General features: G+C 51.4%; 3 protein-coding genes and 1 non-coding gene across 15 annotated transcripts in view; 3 read left to right on the top strand and 1 right to left on the bottom strand.

Annotated features, from left to right (window-relative positions):
* LOC122363290 (tetratricopeptide repeat protein 21B-like) overlaps positions 1-3,872 on the top strand; it is a 35,951-nt gene extending 32,079 nt beyond the window's left edge. For all 3 annotated transcript variants that reach the window (XM_043332423.1, XM_043332589.1, XM_043332507.1), the window contains exons 23-27: positions 574-699; positions 1,092-1,286; positions 2,683-2,829; positions 3,220-3,361; positions 3,611-3,872. In XM_043332423.1, the coding sequence (XP_043188358.1) occupies positions 574-699; positions 1,092-1,286; positions 2,683-2,829; positions 3,220-3,361; positions 3,611-3,756 (756 nt within the window). In that variant the 3' untranslated portion in view covers positions 3,757-3,872. The remainder of the gene's footprint in view (positions 1-573; positions 700-1,091; positions 1,287-2,682; positions 2,830-3,219; positions 3,362-3,610) is intronic.
* Trnaw-cca lies at positions 30-101 on the top strand. The gene has a single exon. It is a non-coding gene; the product is annotated as a tRNA-Trp (tRNA).
* Positions 3,873-5,874: 2,002 nt separating the features above from the next.
* On the bottom strand, positions 5,875-11,301 carry LOC122394712 (serine dehydratase-like). 3 transcript variants are annotated; one of them, XM_043332289.1, is made up of 8 exons: positions 11,123-11,301; positions 10,197-10,367; positions 9,753-9,920; positions 9,442-9,542; positions 8,972-9,096; positions 8,493-8,595; positions 7,981-8,105; positions 5,875-6,916 (listed from the first exon to the last, which is right to left on the bottom strand). In XM_043332289.1, the coding sequence occupies exons 2-8, from the start codon at positions 10,338-10,340 to the stop codon at positions 6,741-6,743; spliced, it is 942 nt and encodes a 313-aa protein (XP_043188224.1). In that variant the 5' UTR covers positions 10,341-10,367; positions 11,123-11,301; the 3' UTR covers positions 5,875-6,740. The 3 variants fall into 3 exon arrangements, with proteins under 3 accessions (XP_043188224.1, XP_043188141.1, XP_043188057.1); XM_043332206.1 differs by having other exon boundaries at positions 5,877-6,916; positions 10,900-11,301; XM_043332122.1 differs by having other exon boundaries at positions 5,897-6,916; positions 11,145-11,301.
* Positions 11,302-11,346: 45 nt separating this feature from the next.
* LOC122394202 (selenocysteine insertion sequence-binding protein 2-like) lies at positions 11,347-18,930 on the top strand. Of its 8 annotated transcripts, XM_043391122.1 has the most exons (4): positions 11,640-11,703; positions 14,394-14,412; positions 15,182-16,584; positions 16,919-18,930. In XM_043391122.1, the coding sequence occupies exons 3-4, from the start codon at positions 15,208-15,210 to the stop codon at positions 18,542-18,544; spliced, it is 3,003 nt and encodes a 1,000-aa protein (XP_043247057.1). In that variant the 5' UTR covers positions 11,640-11,703; positions 14,394-14,412; positions 15,182-15,207; the 3' UTR covers positions 18,545-18,930. The 8 variants fall into 8 exon arrangements, with proteins under 8 accessions (XP_043246975.1, XP_043247219.1, XP_043247291.1 ...); XM_043391040.1 differs by lacking the exons at positions 11,640-11,703; positions 14,394-14,412 and adding an exon at positions 11,347-11,439; XM_043391284.1 differs by lacking the exon at positions 14,394-14,412 and having other exon boundaries at positions 11,578-11,678.
* Positions 18,931-18,955: the final 25 nt, after the last annotated feature.

Genomic DNA, 18,955 nt, shown 5'->3' with positions numbered 1-18,955 from the left:
TCGTTCGAAGAGGATCCGGACTGTCCGTCGACTCCGTGGCGCAACGGTAGCGCGTCTGACTCCAGATCAGAAGGTTGCGTGTTCAAATCACGTCGGGGTCAAAGCTTATTGGAGATTTTTCTGCGGGAAGCTCGTGTTGTAACGCTGCTTATTTATTGGCTTCACGTAGCCTTGTTTTGCATGGAGTATCGCCTCTCACTTCTCAGCCGGAGCGTTTTTGTTTTTACCTACTTAAATATTCCGCGATGCTGGTGCCTAGTTATTCACTGCGCTAGCAGATACGGAAGGTTGCAAAAAATCGACTTGATGAGTTGGAATAAACGAGATGGTCAGAGATGTTCCCGCTCACCTGAGTATTGGTTACGTTCGCAGCCTTTTCTAGTAACGTCCTCACTGGTGCATGTCCTCCCGCAGATTGATTAAAAAAACAGTCGTCATTTCACTCGTCATCATGACGCCAGGCTCTCGTCATTCCTTACAGCGTGTCTGCCGCCTTCAGCCAGCCTGCTGAGCCCCGTGTCCTCCCCTCACTGACACTCCTGTAAAGCTCTCTGTCTGTCTGTGTGCTCTCAGATCTGCCTGAATCCGGACAATATGACCATCGGAGGCGAGACGTTCGAGGCAATGGAGGATCTCGCCGACACGGACGTCAAAAACTCGCAGGAGATGGCGCTCAGGACGGCCGACAAACTGCTCCAGGTTAGTGCACAGTTTATGGACACGTTGGATGAGCGGCAAGGCCACCGCGCGTGTGCCTACGTCGAGTTTTCATCGTGAAAGGAAAACATTACATAATGCCTGCCGTATACAGACTGTGCACTGTGCAGGTCATGTGTAAAAAAAAATATGTCAGGCTCCCGTTCAAGTTGTCCGAATGTATAATGAAAATCCACGATCCTGATCCAGCTACTATACGAGGCGTTAGAACTGTACCTACATTGCTGCTCAGAATTAGCTCGAAATTCGTTGAAACATTTAGAGCACAATGTATGTAGATCCGGATGATAAACCGATTTAGCCGTAGCCGGCTTCGGGCTCACACACCCCAACAAAATGTCAGCACGCTCCTAATCAACCCGCCATACCATCAGGAGCTGAAGCCGAAGCCGGGCGACCAGACCATCTCGCACCAGCTGCTGACCAACTTCCTGCTGCTGGCCTCCAAGAACAAAGGCAACATGGAGCGTGCGCTGCAGGAGTTCACCAACATCGCCAGCTCGGAGACGTACAAGGACCACGTGGGCGCCATCTGCGGCATGGCCACCGCCTACATGCTGCTCAAACAGGTGCGATCGCGCTAAACCGGAGGGGTGTTCACGGGCACCGCACACTGCTGCGTGCGGTGTGTGCGGTGCGTCCAGCAGGCGTGGGGGTAGGGAATGGGTAGGCGGCTCTGACGTCACGGCTGCGTGCGGTGGCCGGTCCGCTGTGGCCAGTCCCGACCGGCCACAGCGATCGCTGTGTGCGGTGACGGAAGGCTGACGTAGGGACGCAGTGGGCGGAGCTTGGAGGCTGTGTGCGGTCCGACCGCACACAGGGCCCGTGAACAGCCCTGGCCGTCCTGGAAGCTTTTGTTGGGTGGTGGACGCGATTTACGTTGTGTCTGACTGAGAATGATACCCGACCGAATTCTCGACTCCCAGCAACCAAGAACGAGTCGATGATGTGATTTATCGCCCAGGAGCGTCGTATCTGGGGGGGGGGGGTCGGTGTGTTTTATGACAAACCCAATCCAGTTGTATTACCAAAACAGTGGCGTGATCTTTCACTAATATTGTAGTCTCACCAGTAAAACGCCTTTTGGGCGACCAACGGAGCGAGCGAGAGGATGGGCCTTGCACGTGCGAAATTGCGAGGGGGTACCTCCAACTAACTTGTGCACTGCACCCTACTAACAGGTCTTTAGCGATGTGCCAAATTTCAGCGCAATCGGCCTAGCCGTTCTCGAGATCTGGAAACGGCACACTGCACGTGCGCACGTGCAAGCGGGGTCCAAACTGACTTTTGCACTGCACCCTACTAACTGGTCCCCAACCGTGTACCAAATTTGAGCGCAATCGGCCCAGCCGTTCTCGAGATCTGGGAGCGCCCCCTGCACGTGCGCACGTGCTGTAGCACCCCAACCTTAACACATGCAGATGAATTATCTGATGGAGACATAACTGTGTACCGAGTTTCAATTCAATCGGCCCAACCGTTGTGCCGTTATTGAGGTTGCAATTTTGGGGGTTCTTAAAAAATGTCCAACTTTACCACGCGCCACGTGCGGTGGTTGGCAAGAACGCATGGTGGCCATCACACCACAGAACTTTTACGTCCAAGTGACATTCAGTAAAGAAGACCGCTTGTCAATCGGATGTCCCGTTCCTAAGATATTAGCTTTTGAAGAGCGTCCCCACGGCCGGCCGGCCGGCCGGCCGGCCGGCCGGCCGCTCATACTCAGGATTTTCCCTTAATTCAGTATGAGACTCCGCTCGCTTCGCTCGCTCCGTAATAACATGAGTCAATATTGTAGACTTGCGGGCTATGGCAAAAGTTTAATGATGCATTCGCCGTGATGTGATTCCCTGACATGTGATTCGATCACCAAGCTCGCCAAACTCATGCCTTGTGTGTACTGTGTCATGCCTCGTACTTCGATGCATATTCTCATAACGACTGTGCATCTCTACCGCTTTTCAGACTCCCCGCGCCCGTAACCAGCTGAAGCGTGTGGCCAAGAACACGTGGAACTTTGAGGACGCCGAGTACTTGGAGCGCTGCTGGCTGCTGCTAGCCGACATTTACATCCAGTCGGGCAAATACGACCTGGCGCAGGACGTCATTCAGGTGGGTGGGGGTTTGTTGGACTGGGAGGTGACTGATGGTGTGAGAGCAATTGGCTGAGAGGGGAGGGCCGAGATGGCACGGAACGGCGGGTGAGCGAGGCGTATTTGATTTGCGTACGGACTTTGGGCAAGGGAATGAACTTTGTTTACGGATAATCAGGTGTGTGTCTTATTTAGAGGTCAGCGTACTCAGCTTGTAGGCACGCAATGTCAACCATCTGTTATATTTAGCAACACACGGTGGGGCAGCCATCGTTGCATTGAGTGTTTCACAGCAATGTCAGCTGCACCATATTTATATAATACACATGAAACTGCGCAAATGTTCAACGCTCTGCCTCTACCGATATTTTCTTGTGAAGCTAACCCGGCACCTCCCTGCGCCTTGCAGCGTATCCTGCAGCACAACCGCTCGTGCGGCAAGGCGCACGAGTACGCCGGCTTCATCCACGAGAAGGAGAGCTCGTACAAGGACGCGGCCGAGAACTACGAGATGTCGTGGCGCTTCAGTCGGCACAGCAACCCAGTCATCGGTGGGTGGAATGAAATAATAACATGATTTGAGAAGTGTTCGGTTAATTGGGAAAATAAGAGCTTTTCCGTTTTAATCTGAAGAGCGAGAACGATCACAATGTGGTTAGGGCATGAGATCGAAGTTGGGGCTGGATGGCTGTAGATGAATCCGACTATGTGCTTCCAATGCGCTTTTTCTGCACGCTGTCCAGCCGGTGGATATTTTTCACATCATGATGCTTTCACACGGCACTATTCTGTGCGGACAGGTTTCAAGCTGGCGTTCAACTACCTGAAGGCGAAGCGGTACGTGGACGCCATCGACGTGTGTCACCAGGTGATGGAGAAATTCCCCGACTACCCCAAGATCCGCAAGGACATCCTGGACAAGGCCCGCTCCCAGCTGAAACTGTAGGTCACATCACGCTGCGGGATCATACATGCGGATTGTGCCTACCAGTCGATAGGCCCTCTACAAAGAAGACCTCCGGGACTTTATTTTAACCCGCGCGGGGCTGGGGGGGGGGTAAATTTTACCCCCCCTCGCGAATTTTTGCGATATCTCAAAAACGGCGGCGCGCAGCGCCGCCAAACTTTCAGTACCTTTTCTTACATCAATTTGACACGTTCCCTGAAAATTTGAGCGAAATCCATCGGAAAAATTTTTGAGAAATTGACGTTTTAGTGACGTCATGTTCGCCATTTTCGCCTCAAAAACGGCAAAAGTTCAAACGCCGCTAACATCTTCATTTTTAAAGGAATCAAGACGTAACAAAAAAGGTTATACGTAATTTTACTTTGTCTTTCAAATGGCTATCTCGGTTTTTTGAAAATTTTGGATTTTGGCCTAAATTTTTTCAAAAAACTGACTTTTTTGGGAAAATCATTATAAAATCCAAAATTTTGAGTCTATCGAAAAAACCGGAATATATGTCAGAGAAGTGGTCTATGTGCACCTACATACCAAATTTTAGAAGAATCGGTTCAAAAATGTGGGAGTTATTCAAAATTTTATGACGTCACGACACACAAAATTTTTGAAAAATGACTTTTTTGGAAGTTCTAGACCTCGTACGGAAACGAAAATAGCACCATTCGATTCGCCGTGAAAAACTGCATCAGATAGACACCTTTTTAGGCCTTAACAACCAACTTCAAAATTTGACCTCACTTGACCTGACCTTGACCTGACCTCGACCTGAAATTCATCCAGAGGTGGTCCATATCACTTACTGAGTGTGCCTATTGAATTCTATGAGTAAAATGACCCATAAAACATGTGTCGCACATGCCCTTTTCTATATTTTGTTTTTTGGTGACCTGAACTGACCTGACCTGACCTTGACCTTGACCTCTGAATGATATTGTATGCAACGAATATTGTCTTGGTAGCCTAAGAACACGTTTTGGGCGATCAGTCTCAGTCCATGACTCCATTCTTCGGCAACTACGGTGCAAGGCCGATACTGTAGAAACTTGCAATTTGTACCCTTGACCTGACCTTGACCTTGACCTCAAACTTTAAATTAAGTACATGTTTTTAGTAGTTCGTGATGAGAGCTTTCGATTGGCGTTTGAATTTTCCAAATCGGACCATTAGTTCGGGAGATAACAGGGGGGGTAAAATTTACCCCCCCCCAGCCCCGCGCGTTCGGCTGGAGACCCCAGCCCCGCGCGGGTTAAAGAGAACTGTGGGAAGCACACAGTCACGGATTTCTAGATGTCAGTCTTTTCCCACCACTCTCAGGCTGGGTGTGTTATGCTATGCCGTCCACAAAGCACTAAAACAGATGGGAATGTGACGTATTGGCTGTCGTTTCCACGCCATTCGCTCGGCCAGATTGTACTACTCGTAACGGATCCGTCCATTTGGCTGTTGCCGCGGCTAGCATTAAGGAAATAGCTCCTGTTCCCGAGGAATGACACGCGATGGGTGTGAGGCGTGAGCTGAAGGCGATTGGTGTGCCGAAGCAATCTGTTCAGCTTTCGGCTCTCGTTAATGGCACTGAATCAGCACACATTCTAGTCACGATGATATTCTAGTCTGATTTGGTTACAAAGCGTTAGTGTTTTACATGCACTGTAAATGATCGTGTTACCCTGTTAAATCCAGTTATTTTTCGTTGATCTCAATGATACTTGTTACCACTAAGAAAAGATCTCGGTGCTGCAATGAACCATATAAAGATACATCAACGAGTGATCTCACGTTTTGCACTAGTCATCAGGCACGCGCTGTCTGTACTGCACGCTTAGACATATGCATTCTCCTGTGTTCGTGTTTGAACCCTGCGTTCAGCATTGTTCAGCATTTAATTTTGCGTTGTTGCAGCCTTTTCACCTGAGTGGACTCAAATAAACTTGCACAACATGAGTGTGTGTTTCTGACTGACCTAGTATATTCTGTCCTGCGTCCGCGACTCCCACGAACCAACCTGGTCTCGGGCAGTGTTTGTAAGCCACCCGATTTGCGTTATAATCCCCGCTTGTGCGTAGGCATGCCCGTTCCAGTGAAAAAAAAAAATATGATGCATATTTTGAGAGCGTGATGTTTGTTTCATGCATATATTATTTACGATTTGTCGGCGATTTCGAACAAAGACAATGTGTTTATCAAGTTTCCAATGCACCTCCCTGCATATCACAAATCGATCACAATATCAATATGGCAGTCCATGTTCACTGTTCAGTGTTCACGAATCACTGCATTTCAGTTAACAAGTAGTTGGCCATGGATAAGCGCCGGGCCATTCCAAAATCACGACAGAGTATCATCGCATATTGTCACACCGACTCACATATGCCTGCAATGAAACCAAACCCTGAATCCCCCTATCTTCAACTCAATGAGGGTAATTCCCGACAATCATCATTAATTAGATTCAGCTGCTAAACCCCATTAACACACACATCAATCACATACTATCACAATCGTGTAAACCGTCTCAATGCATGCCACCGCCCGTCTACGGTCTAACCCGTCAAAATAATACTACATTCCCTGAATGTAATGACTCTAAGAGGCGATATCCCATTCTCATCGTTAATCTACCCGCTCAAGAGTGTCTATACCCGCACTAAATTCATAAATTGGTCTACAGCCTCGCAGCCTGACTGGTACGTCCGGACTAACCATGAAAACACAGGATCCTTCCACACTGCCAGTGGCGCTACTGCCTGCATGAGGAGGTGAGCCTGCCACAACAGCAGCAGCCTTGCCTGCCAACGTTTTCAAGAAGCTCCTCAGGCAGCAGTCGCTGCTGCTGGGCTCAGGTTAGACGGCAGTCACCTGCGGCCGCTGGGCTAAGGAAGAACCTCAGACGGCAGTCACCTGCGGCCGCTGGGATAAGACCAACCTCAGACGGTCGTCATCCTCTGCCGCTAGGCTAAGGAGGAACCTCAGGCAGCCGTCATTTGCTGCCACTGGATCAGCATCTGCGGCGTGACTCCGCTGCCGCCGCAGACCACCACGGCCAGCGGCCCGGGCCGCGCGGCTACCTCTGCCGGCAGCAGGCCATAGTAGAGCGGGGCCAGCGCGGCGCCGCACGCCGGCTCCACCAGCAGACGGTGGTCCTCTGGGGGCGCACGGCACTGGTCAGGACAGGGTAGAGGCATGGTCTGAGCCGCACGCCGGCTCCACCAGCAGACGGTGCTCCTCTGGGGGCGCGCGGCAGCGGTCAGGGGAGGTAGATACATGGTCCTCTCGGGTCAACGGCAGTCAGGGGAGGGTAGAAACATGGTGGGATTTTATTCTTGACTGTCATTTAACACGGGGTCTGCAGCTATTAATACATACATCACAACTATACAAGATACTCTCGGCACCGCTAAAACGCAGCCAAATAAGATGGTCGGCATATCCATCTTGAAGTTCACAACATGTGTCAAGCGCATAACCACCAAAGGCACCCGCGTTACAACCCCCGTCTCAAATGACATCTTCAAAATTCTTGTCCAGACCCACGTCCTCCCTCACCTTCAGTATTGCTTGTCAGTATGGGGTGGGGCGACACGCACCCGTCTGAACCGACTACAGAAAGTCATAAATTTTGCCGCCCGACTGGTATCTGGTTTACGCCGAGGCGACCATATATCGCCCGCCCTCGCGACGCTTGGGTGGCCCGATATCGACACGCTAGTGATGCGTCGCGACGCGATAAACATCTACCGCACCCTACATGACCCCACAGCCCCCCAGCCGCTCAAAGCCATGGCGCGCCCTCGCCAAACAGTGTGTTCGCGTCGAACGCGAGCCACCGCCGACGGCGCTGCGGTACTCGCGCCCCCTCGCCTCCAGCTGACGACCGCGCGGCGACTTTTTCCTTACCGAGCCGCCGTGTCGTGGAATAAACTTTCGCGTGTGACTACACTTTCCACGTCACGTCGCCAGCTCATGACCAGGCTGGAACAGTGACAAATACCCTCCTTATCTGCTTGTTTTCAACTCTGTTACTTTCATTACATGTATGTGTGTTTGCAAATGTATGTTGTGCTGTCAATGCATCGCCATGTTAACTGGGCTCGTAATAGCCACCTGTGGAGAGTTTCCAGTATAAATACAATACAATACAATACAATACAATACAATACCCATTGCACGCATGACCCTCATCTGACCGCCCGGTGGCGCCGCACTGACCTGCGAGCCGGGTGCACGCCTCGACCGCCTGACGGTCGGACACGACCACACTGAACACGGGCCGGGTCTGTGCGGACTCGAACAGGCGGGAGGACACCTGCAGCGCGCCCAGAGACTTGGCCAGGCTGGCGGCACACGCGGGACGCAGGTGAGAAGGTGTCCGTCCCATGGGACGGGAGAGGGTGGATGGCATACGTCAGGGAAGGATAGGCGGTGACACATGGAGAACGTAGGCAAGTGTCGCAGAAAAAAGAGACGCATACGAAGGTTACACAAGGGGAGACAGACGGATGGGTGGTGCACTATGCGATGTGTGAGGTGACCGGCCGGGGTTGGCGACACGCGTGGAGACGTGGAAATGCCTGCGCTAAAAACAAGTTCACAGCTGCTACAGCCGCAACCGCTGCAATGTCGTTGGCAATGGCATGCAATCCGCAATATTGATACTAAAATCGACACGAATCAAATCGAACTGCAATATGGAAGCAGTAATACATAAAACATCCACAAACCTGGTGATGTCGGGGAGTGAAACGGGTTTTCCGGCTTCGAGCGCCTTGCTGAAGCAGTCGGCGCCCTCCGTCTCGGCCGCTACCACCGGTACGTCGTCCCAGCCTGGGGAGCGGGGTTTGGGCGTATCGGTAACAAAATAATCAGAAACCGGGGAACCGGATAGTGATGGAAATATCGTTAAATAGCAGACCAATTCAGACGCCAACACCAACAACTATGTAGGTAGTCGAAATACCTACATTTTCTAAAGGCATTGCTTGTTATTATGCGTTGACATACAACTTACAAGTCCGAATATGTATAGCCATTCCGATACCCATCAGATCCCTTGCAGATTTGCTGAAAACGATACAAATATAGCAAACATAACAAACAATACAAACAAAAACAAAACAACAACAAAGAAGCTCTAAGCAACCGCGGCCGCACGCCATCGTATCCCGCCTTCCACCCACATGAGTTGCTAGTTTCTACGCACCGACTCTGTGAAGTCCCTCGATGACGCCGTTGGCCAGGCCGCCGCCTCCGACTGAGAGCAGCACGGCGGCCGGCCTCTCCGGCAGCTGGCGCTGCAGCTCCGTCACCAGAGTCGAGTGGCCCGTCCTGGGGACGGAGGTAGTGAGGTGGCATGTTACAGGGAGTCGGTGCCGAGTGCTGAGTCGATTCGACAGCTGGTCATTAGCCAAAGGGCCGCTTTTCTGGCAATTTAAAAATCATGCTAATATTAACGTATGATTGCCGATTTCTGTTATCACTTTCGAAAACCTAAGACGAACATAGAACCAAGAACATGGTAGTGCGAAGGCCTCAGGGGCTTCTATCGGCAGTCAGCGACACTACAGCCATTAACACACACTCGCAGCTCACCCCATCCTCTGTCCACATACAACCCGATCCGTCCACATAAACCCCGACTGCAGAACCCTCAGTGACACGCCGGCCTCTCACCAGGTGGTGGGGTGCTCGTAGGGGTGCACGAAGCAGCAGCCGGGCCGCTTGGCACGCTCCACCGCCACCTCGTTTGCCTCGTTCCAGTTCTTACCCACAATCTGAAACGGAGGCAGGCCGAGTGAGATTGAGAAGCTTTTCAAAGATCGATAATTTCCTGCTTTTGCTATTTGAGACTTAACCCAAAAACGAATATATCGAGATTGAGACTAACATCTCAGCCATTAACACATACGTTCCCCATCATACGGAGCCTACGGTAGTTTGTTGCGGTGGGACCGCTCCCCGGCCCGTCCCTCTATCTGCCGCACCTGTACGTCGGCGCCCTCGGCCCTCAATTTGTCCACCACCATGGCGGGCGTCGAGCGCGGGGTGAACACTGTGCAGCTCATCTGCAGGCTGCGCGCCGCATACGCCGCCGCCAGTCCCGCGTTACCGCCCGACGAGGACACCACCTCGGTGCAGCCGGCAGCGCGCGCCTGAAACGAATTGTGCACATTTAACCGAACATTAATCAAATGTTAGTAGGCACCATCATCGATAAAATAACACAATATGTCATTAAAAGGACCTAGGCTTACTTTGAACTTCCTTTTTAAAAATAGGTATGAATCCAGTTAGAAGGTTAGCTGCTAGCAGTTATGAAGCCAAGAAGCAAGATGACCATAATGACATATCAGCATTCGATAATACTGGTCCATGTAATACTGATGAAATATGTACTCTAAGAAATTTTATCTGAATGATGCACTCACCTCCTCACAGAGGTGCCCAATGCCCCTCAGTTTGAATGAGCCAGAGGGCTGAAGGTTTTCCAATTTCAAGTAGACCTCTCGTCCACATAGCTTTGTGAGTGAAGGTGATGAAATAGCAGGGGTTTCCACATGAAGCTTTCCCATGGTGGCAGGTAACTGGACTACTATCACCTGAAAGAAACAATGACTTATTATTGGTAATATTTCATTGCATAGAGAAACATCTCATCCATTTCAAAGAAAAGTCAGCACACAAAATGTCAACTCAAGGTTGGTAGGTTCTAGATTAGTAGGTAAGGTTAGGCAGGTGAGGCTAGATGTTTCGTTCTGTGAGACTATTTGGTTAGAGACTTTTATAAGTGAAATTCATGTAAATATCTCAAGAACTGAAGTCTAGCCATTTTTCAAAAACAGGTGGCAGCATGTGAGATGCCTGCTAAATGAATACCAGAAAATTTGCAGAGAGCAAGGCCATCTATAGGCAGGGAACATTCTGGTTTAGGGGTAAGTTCCCTGCCTCTAGATTCAGCCATCCAGATTTGATTCCTGGACAATGCATGTGGCATTGCCGCTGCCTGACCACTTCAACTTGGAACAGCGTGGCCCGTGGGAGTTCCGGTTAGCACCTTGGTCCACGGAATATGATGTTTAATCCAAACCAACCAACCAACCAACCAGAAAATTTGTATCAGCATGCACTAACCAGGCTGGAAATCAGCACCGGCTGGCTGCAGCACTGAACACCACAGTGAATCTGCTCCAAACTTCATGCTAGCAGGGTGGCGGTCACATTTCCCATGATCACATCTGTTCTGGTTGTAATAATGCATGAAGGGATTTACCCAAGGCTGTATATTAGAATTTGCCCAAGGCCATATAAGTTGATTTACCAAAATTTGCCCACCTAATATGTAATAAAAACTTACGATATACAATAAAACGTCCCAACTTATTTGTATTTCAATTTGTAAAACTTATTCGTTCCTTTTGAAATCGTTGGACTTGTTGGTGCTGTTAGTGATCCGGAAGGGCCAACCAATGAGATGTGTAATATTACGTGCGTGAGCGCTGACAGCAGTTATGTATTGTCTTTATTGCGCCATTTGTAAACTCCGTATCCGTCAGCATTGCTCTTGAGCTTCAACTGTTCTCGGTTATGTTCGTGATATAAGCATCACTGGGCAGCAATGAAATTTAAATTCATCAAATTTGTCATGAAATGGGCATTATTTCAAATTTGAAGGTGAGTTCAAATTTGAACTTAGGATGCTTAGATAGCATTTTGATAGTTCTCTTTCCTGTACTTTGAAGTTAACAAGTCAAATGTACCGAATCCCTTTTTAGTGTTATTGATGACGTAATGTATCTCAAAGTCATTCTCACTTGATGTTCTTATTTTTCTTTTAACCACGGTTGTTCCCTGCTCGTGGAAGTGAGGAGTAGTGACAAGTGAATACATTTTTTTCAATATACCTAGTACAGGTATAACCTATTTCAAAGTGCATCTGCTATTTTGCGTAACCGGACAAATCTTCGTATGGCATTTCTTCGCCGCGCAATATTTCGTCCGCATTTCTTCGTCCGCAAATCTTCGTCGGCGCATTTATTCGTGTCGCATTACTTCGTCTCGCATTTCTTCGTAGGTGCAAAAATTCGTAGCGCATTTCTTCGTATCCGCATTTCTTCGTCGGCGCATTTCTTCGTCAAGCATTTTTTCGTCCACGCATTTCTTCGTCTACGCAAATCTTCGTCCGCATTTCTTCGTCCACGCAAATCTTCGTCTGCGCAAATCTTCGTCCGCAAATCTTCGTCCCCGCAAATCTTCGTCTGCAAATCTTCGTCCGCATTTTTTCGTCCACGCATTTCTTCGTCTACGCAAATCTTCGTCCGCATTTCTTCGTCCACGCAAATCTTCGTCCACGCAAATCTTCGTCCCCGCAAATCTTCGTCCGCAAATCTTCGTCCGCAAACCTTTGTCTGCGCTATCTTCGTCTCCGCAAACATTCGTCCACAAATGTGGTTCAATAAAACCATGAAGAAATATCAGACAGTCAAGTGAATGACGAATTTAATGCAAGGAATGGATGATCGAAACTTTTGAAGACAGGTAGATGAGGTCATGGTCAGGTGAAGCTATTGTATTTGGGAGCCGACAATCGTAACATTCCTCATTTGTGTCCCGGACATTCTTTTTTTGCGGTCGTTGAATGACAATATAATCTCTTGTACCCTCGCCGGCATAGGCGGCGGAACGGGGAGGGCACCGGAGCACCGTTCCCCTCTTTAATTTTGGCCTTTTAACAGTAGCCCTATGGGCGTTGCATGGAAAGCATATTGGACCAAAAGTCGGCAGTGCCGTGCCCCCTTAATTGAAGATGTTCCGCCGCTACTGCCCGCCGGACCTATTTGTTTTCTACGGTACACGCCGGCCGAGGGGGCGGGTACGACCCCCCCCCCCCCCTCGCCGTTTCGCCACTGGTGGAGCTAGCGCGTCGCGGAAAAAAACGAGCGTGTGCGCCGTTACGAGCCGCAGAGATTAATACCCGATTTTAAGGCCTTCTAGGTCAGGGGTCGGCATACGGCCCGCGGGCCGGATCCGGCCAGGTGGGTGACGGTTGGATCCGGCCCGCGACCATCTGACGTCCGGCCCGCAGCTGGTATCAGCGACTTACATCGTGTTCCGGCCCGGCCCCCCCCCCCCCCACACACACACCGCCTGGAAGGTTAAGCGAGTAGACCACGTGAAGCCGCCAAGTGCACGCAGCTGCAGCAGTCGTTGATGCTGCGCGCAAAAGCTGCTGACCAAATCTTCGCTGCAAGTTTTGTCTAGAAGTAGAATTAGACAAAAACACCCGCAAGTGGTGTTTATAAACTCATGAAGTGTGCGAAGGAAGAACTGTTGTGCCAAAGCACATTTGAGTCACTTTTATATCGGAGTCGATTTATGAAGGAACCGCGGGCCGGAACACGATGTAAGTCGCTGATACCAGCCGCGGGCCGGACGTCAGCTGGTCGCGGGCCGGATCCAACCGTCACTCACCTGGCCGGATCCGGCCCGCGGGCCGTATGCCGACCCCTGACCTAGAAGGCCTTAAAATCGGGTATTAATCTCTGCGGCTCGTAACGGCGCACACGCTCGTTTTTTTCCGCGACGCGCTAGCTCCGCCAGTGGCGAAACGGCGAGGGGGGGGGTCGTACCCGCCCCCTCGGCCGGCGTGTACCACGTAGAAAACAAATAGGTCCGGCGGGCAGTAGCGGCGGAACATCTTCAATTAAGGGGGCACGGCACTGCCGACTTTTGGTCCAATATGCTTTCCATGCAACGCCCATAGGGCTACTGTTAAAAAGGCCAAAATTAAAGAGGGGAACGGTGCCCCGGTGCCCTCCCCGTTCCGCCGCCTATGCCGGCGAGGGTACAAGAGATTATATTGTCATTCAACGACCGCAAAACAAAAGAATGTCCGGGACACAAATGAGGAATGTTACGATTGTCGGCTCCCAAATACAATAGCTTCACCTGACTGACCTCATTTACCTGTCTTCAAAAGTTTCGATCATCAATTCCTTGCATTAAATTCGTCATTCACTTGACTGTCTGATATTTCTTCATGGTTTTATTGAATCACATTTGTGGACGAATGTTTGCGGAGATGAAGATAGCGCAGACAAAGGTTTGCGGACGAAGATTTGCGGACGAAGATTTGGTTGGACGAAGAAATGCGTGGACGAAAAATGCGGACGAAAATTTGCGGACGAAGATTTGCGGACGAAGATTTGCGGACGAAGATTTGCGGGGACGAAGATTTGCGTGGACGAAGAAATGCGGACGAAGATTTGCGTAGACGAAGAAATGCGTGGACGAAAAAATGCGGACGTAGATTTGCGGACGAAGTTTTGCGGGGACGAAGATTTGCGGACGAAGATTTGCGCAGACGAAGATTTGCGTGGACGAAGAAACGCGGACGAAGATTTGCGTAGACGAAGAAATGCGTGGACGAAAAAATGCTTGACGAAGAAATACGCCGACGAAGAAATGCGGATACGAAGAAATGCGCTACGAATTTTTGCACCTACGAAGAAATGCGAGACGAAGTAATGCGACACGAATAAATGCGCCGACGAAGATTTGCGGACGAAGAAATGCGGACGAAGAATTGCGCGACGAAGAAATGCCATACGAAGATTTGTCCTGGAATCGCTATTTTGGATAAGCAAGATGGGTGAATGAGCGCAGGGCATGTGTTGTGTTATGTTTTTACAAATTGAAATCAGAATGTCAATGTGCTGACCTAGTGCGTAGGTGATTGCATAGATAGGTAGGTGTTGTGTAAAATTTTGATCTTGAGTTCTATGACAGACGAGTTTAGCAGAATAAGATTGTCAAGCAATTCAATTAGAGCTCTGTGGTCAAGTGTTTTCAAGTGATGGCTTTCCATGGTTTGAAGAAGTCAAAGTGCCTATTTGAGGTTAATTTTTCAGTGCTGTAATACAATACCCTTGCATTTATTTTCTTATTTCAAATATACTATTTTATTTAAGTTGTATACACCATTAATTTCAAATTTACTATTATTCAGTAAGTAATGTTTTATTCAGTCTCACTGAATATTTCACTTGCATCATTCATTTCACCTCATCCATTGTGATTGACCATTGCTCACTCATTTTCACCCTCTCATTTCAGCCACTATCTATTGCCAAGGAATGTAAATCAATGATAAATTACAGTGTGCATTTAATATATTCATTGAAAAGTAGCAAAATTGGAATATAATTCAATTACCTAAAAAAATTATTATTTTAGGGAGCTGTCATTTGGATTGAGTGCAATTCCTTTTTTGCTGTTGTTTTCAACAAAATACATTCAATATTCAACAATACATTCATTATGATTGATTATTATTTCCATTTCATATTCAACATTATGGCAAATATTACCATTGCTTTTCTCTGACACTGCCTAATGGTTCTTTTTATATTTTCAGTTACCACCAAGCTATCAAGCAGAACAATGTCTAGCAAGGATGACAGGGACGCTCCCGACGACGACGACAACTGGGTAACTGTCGGCGCTCGTCCGCGCCAGAAGACCGCTCCACTATCTTCCGCGCCGGCCCACTCTGCCGCCGGGGGCCGTAAGAAGCGCCAGGACCCGCCGATGTCGGCCCGGCGCACCGAGCACAGGGAGAACGACTGGCAGCTGGTGATGCGCTCGCGCCAGGCCCTCACCAAGCTCCGCGACGAAGACTTCGCGCTCACCCGGCTCGGTCAGGTTCACACTGTCGAGCCGCGCAAGCCGAACCCGCGGCCGGCCGCCCGCAGCCGGCTCGGCGCCAGGTTCCCGACGGAGATGGCGTCGGATCGGCCGAACCGGCCGCCGGCAGTGCTGCGGCGGCCCGTGCGGCTCGTCATGCCAAAGTTTGACCTGCCACTCCGCTCGGAGGCTGACTTTCCGAGTCTGCGCGGCGTTGCTGAGTCGTCCGCGCCAGCCGCCGCCGGCACCGAGAGGCGCCGCTCCAGTGTGGCGCACAAGCTGGACGAGTCGCTGCGCTCGATGGCGGGGGCGGCCGCGCAGCAGGGCGAGCCCGCCGCCTCCGACACTGCCGCCGCCGCCCCACCAATGCCGCAGACTCCGCCGATCCGGCCCGTGGCCTATGCGGAGGCGGTATCGTGGCGCGCGCGGCCAGCGAAGAAATCCGAGAGGCGTGACGTGGTGCGCGGAGAGATTCGTGAGGATATCGCCATGCTGCAGACCGCTACCGCGCAGAAATCCGCTGCCGAAGCGCCGCCGGCCGCCGCGGAGCCTTCGCCCAGCTCAGCCGCCACCGGTGAGACCCCGCAGAAGAAGAAAGAAAAGGAGAAGCGACAGATGAAGAAGGCCAAAAAGAAGGAGAGTCAGTTGATTCTGGCGCGTCTGAACGCCAGCAAGGACACGCACGTGCAGCTGGTGACTGCTGACGCGTTCGAGCGACTGAACAGCCCGCACAGCAACCGCTGGCGACGCAGTCAGGCGGAGGCGGTGGACCTGCGGGCCGCCGATCACTACCCGAGTCTGGCCGAGACGGCGGTGGCCCAGGCCGCTGCCCCAGCCACCGCCGCGGCTAGCGCTGCTGCCACCGCTGCTGCTCCTGAGGTGGCCCCTGAGACACCCACTGAGGACCCGCCGCAGCGGGACAGCGTGTGGCGCACCAGCGGGTCGCACGAGCCCCGGCCGCCGGACAGGAAGGACGGTGGAGCGAAGACCTACAGCAGGATGCTGCGGGAGCTGCCGAAGTCGCTGCCGCCACCCGTCAACGTCAAGGAGCTCGTGGAAGCGAAAGAAACGAAGAAGAAGGCGCCGAAGAAGCGAATGCCGATCGAGGCGAGCATCATGGATCTAGCATTCATGGTAAGTTCATAGTCGGTGGTCACTGGTCGACATGGCGTCAGTTATAAAAACACACCTTGGTTAGTTGCTTTTTATGCTGCAGCTTGTAATAATTTTCAAACTTTTATCGCAATATTTTCGCATGTAATTTTTGTAGTTGTTAACACATTGACGACTGTCGACTTCTTTTCACTTTTTTCAGTTATTCGTGTCATGCATAATTGATATACAACGTTATGCTGATAACTACAAAATTAATGGCGCGAATGTATTTAATTCAAGATCGACCGCCTTAGCCACTTTTTGCCTAGAATTAAGATACAATACATTCAACCGACCTTTCTCTCCTCGGCAGCCGGCGTCGCGGTCGCGGCGGTCGGGACAGCAGGACGACGGTGCAACGTCCGCTCAGAGGTCGACCACCCGCCGCCTCGTCAAGCCGGTCCGTGCCATCGGCAACCGACTCGACTCGAGCGTGCTGGTACACAAACGCGGCAAGGAGCGCACCAAGAAGAAGAAACCGTCGCTGCTGAAGCGCGTGATCCTGCGGGAGCGGGCCGAGCGGCGCCGGCGCGCTGGTCTGGAGGCGGCGGCCACTGCGCTCTTCGCTGGTCTGTCGGTACGGGAGGTCGGTGAGGGGGGAGTGGAGGGGAAGACGGAGCCGGGTGGGGCGGCGGAGGGGGCGAGTGTGACTGTGGGTCAGGCGGACAGTGCACAGCCGCAGGCGGAGGAGACGGATAAGACTGGTGTGGCTTCGGCGTCTGTGGTAGGGCAGGACATCACGTCGCAGAACCAGGACTCAGAAGCGGCACGAAGACGCGAACAGTCTGCCTCTTCAGCCGTCGAGCAACAGACTACGATGGAAACACCGTTCGTGATTCTGAAGCGAGAGTCGGTATCAACTTCACCTCAGAAACCCACGCCAGAAGTGAAACAAGCTTTTGCTTCACTCCCCGAATCAGTACAAAAAGTCATCATCAAGATAAAGCAGGAGCCGCTAACCCCAACCGCAGTAGAAAATGTCCCGCAAGAAACAGATCAGGCACAAAAGGTAAACTCGTTACCAAACAAATCAGCGACATCCGTCTGCAGTGTTCTGTCATCTACATCTCCGGTAAAGGAAGCGCAGGACGCAGCAGTAAAACAAGAAGTGAAGACAGAACCTAAACAAGAGAATAACCAGAAGCCCGACGAGGCAGCGTCTCCCGCACCAGTCGCAGATAGCAAGGACTCTGGGCCGGCAGGTGATGATAATGACGACGAACCGCCCTCCCGGGGACCCGACTACAATCCCTGCATCACCGTCGACCCGAAGGTACTGATCCACAGCAGCAAGTTCCGCGAGTACTGCCAACAGGCGCTCAGTCCCGAAATCGACGAGTCCGCTCGCCTATTACTGCAGGACCTGACGCGCTTCCAGGACCGGCTGTACAACCGCGACCCGATCAAGGCTCGCGCGCGCCGGCGACTCGTGTTTGGGCTACGGGAGGTGTCCAAACACCTGGCCGTTAAGAAGCTGGCGTGTGTGATTTTGGCGCCCAACATTGAGAAGATCGAGACGGCCGGCGGGCTGGACCAGGCTGTTGAGCGACTGCTCACTCTCGCCTCAGAGCGTGAGGTTCCTCTGGTGTTTGCGCTCAAACGCCGCGCGCTGGGCCACGCCTGCAAGAAGCCGGTGCCTGTGAGCTGTGTGGGAATCTTCAACTACCAGGGAAGTGAGGACAACTACAAGCGGCTGATGCAGCTGACGGAGGCGGCGCAGGAGCGGTACCGGGCTATGGTAGCGGACGTGGAGCGCGCTCTGCGACCTCCGCCGCCGCAGGAGGAGCTCTCGCCCTCCGAGAAACTGCTGGGAGTGATTGACGATATTAGTCGACAGAAGCAGCCGCCGCTGCTGAGCGAGCCGCGCGGGGACGATCCTACCCACTCGCTGCTGGCGAAACTGAGGTCAGTGACAATCGGGGGTCCGGTAAGCGGGTGAACGGAGTGGGAGTGCAGTCCGCAGGGAGGGGCTCAATGGGAGTTAGACAGCTGTGATAGGGTCTGGGTGATTGGAGTGACTGGTGCGTAGGCAGAATGTGGATTACATGTTTATCGGGGATTGTTTATTGTGTGAATGTTTTCTTTACCGAATCAGGTACGATTTCGAGTCGACGTAATTGTAGCACTGTCAGCACATAAATATTATTTCGTTGCAAATGAGTGCGCACTGTGCAATGTGTTAAGTATTGTTTGCCGTGTAATCGAGTGCTGCCCAACTGAACGGAGAAGAACGACTATGTTTTGAAAGACCGATCGTGCCTTTACCAGCAGGGCGTAGAGCACGTGTGTTTGTCACCGCACAATGAAAATATATTCCCCATGTTCCGGAATGTTTCATTTGTTGTCACTT

The sequence above is a fragment of the Amphibalanus amphitrite genome, unplaced genomic scaffold (genome assembly GCF_019059575.1).
Source record: "Amphibalanus amphitrite isolate SeventyFive unplaced genomic scaffold, NRLGWU_Aamphi_draft 000003F_arrow, whole genome shotgun sequence".
NCBI classification, from domain to species: domain Eukaryota; kingdom Metazoa; phylum Arthropoda; class Thecostraca; order Balanomorpha; family Balanidae; genus Amphibalanus; species Amphibalanus amphitrite.
The sequence above is the reverse complement of the archived record's forward strand: the minus strand, read 5'-3'. Positions and strand labels throughout refer to the sequence as shown.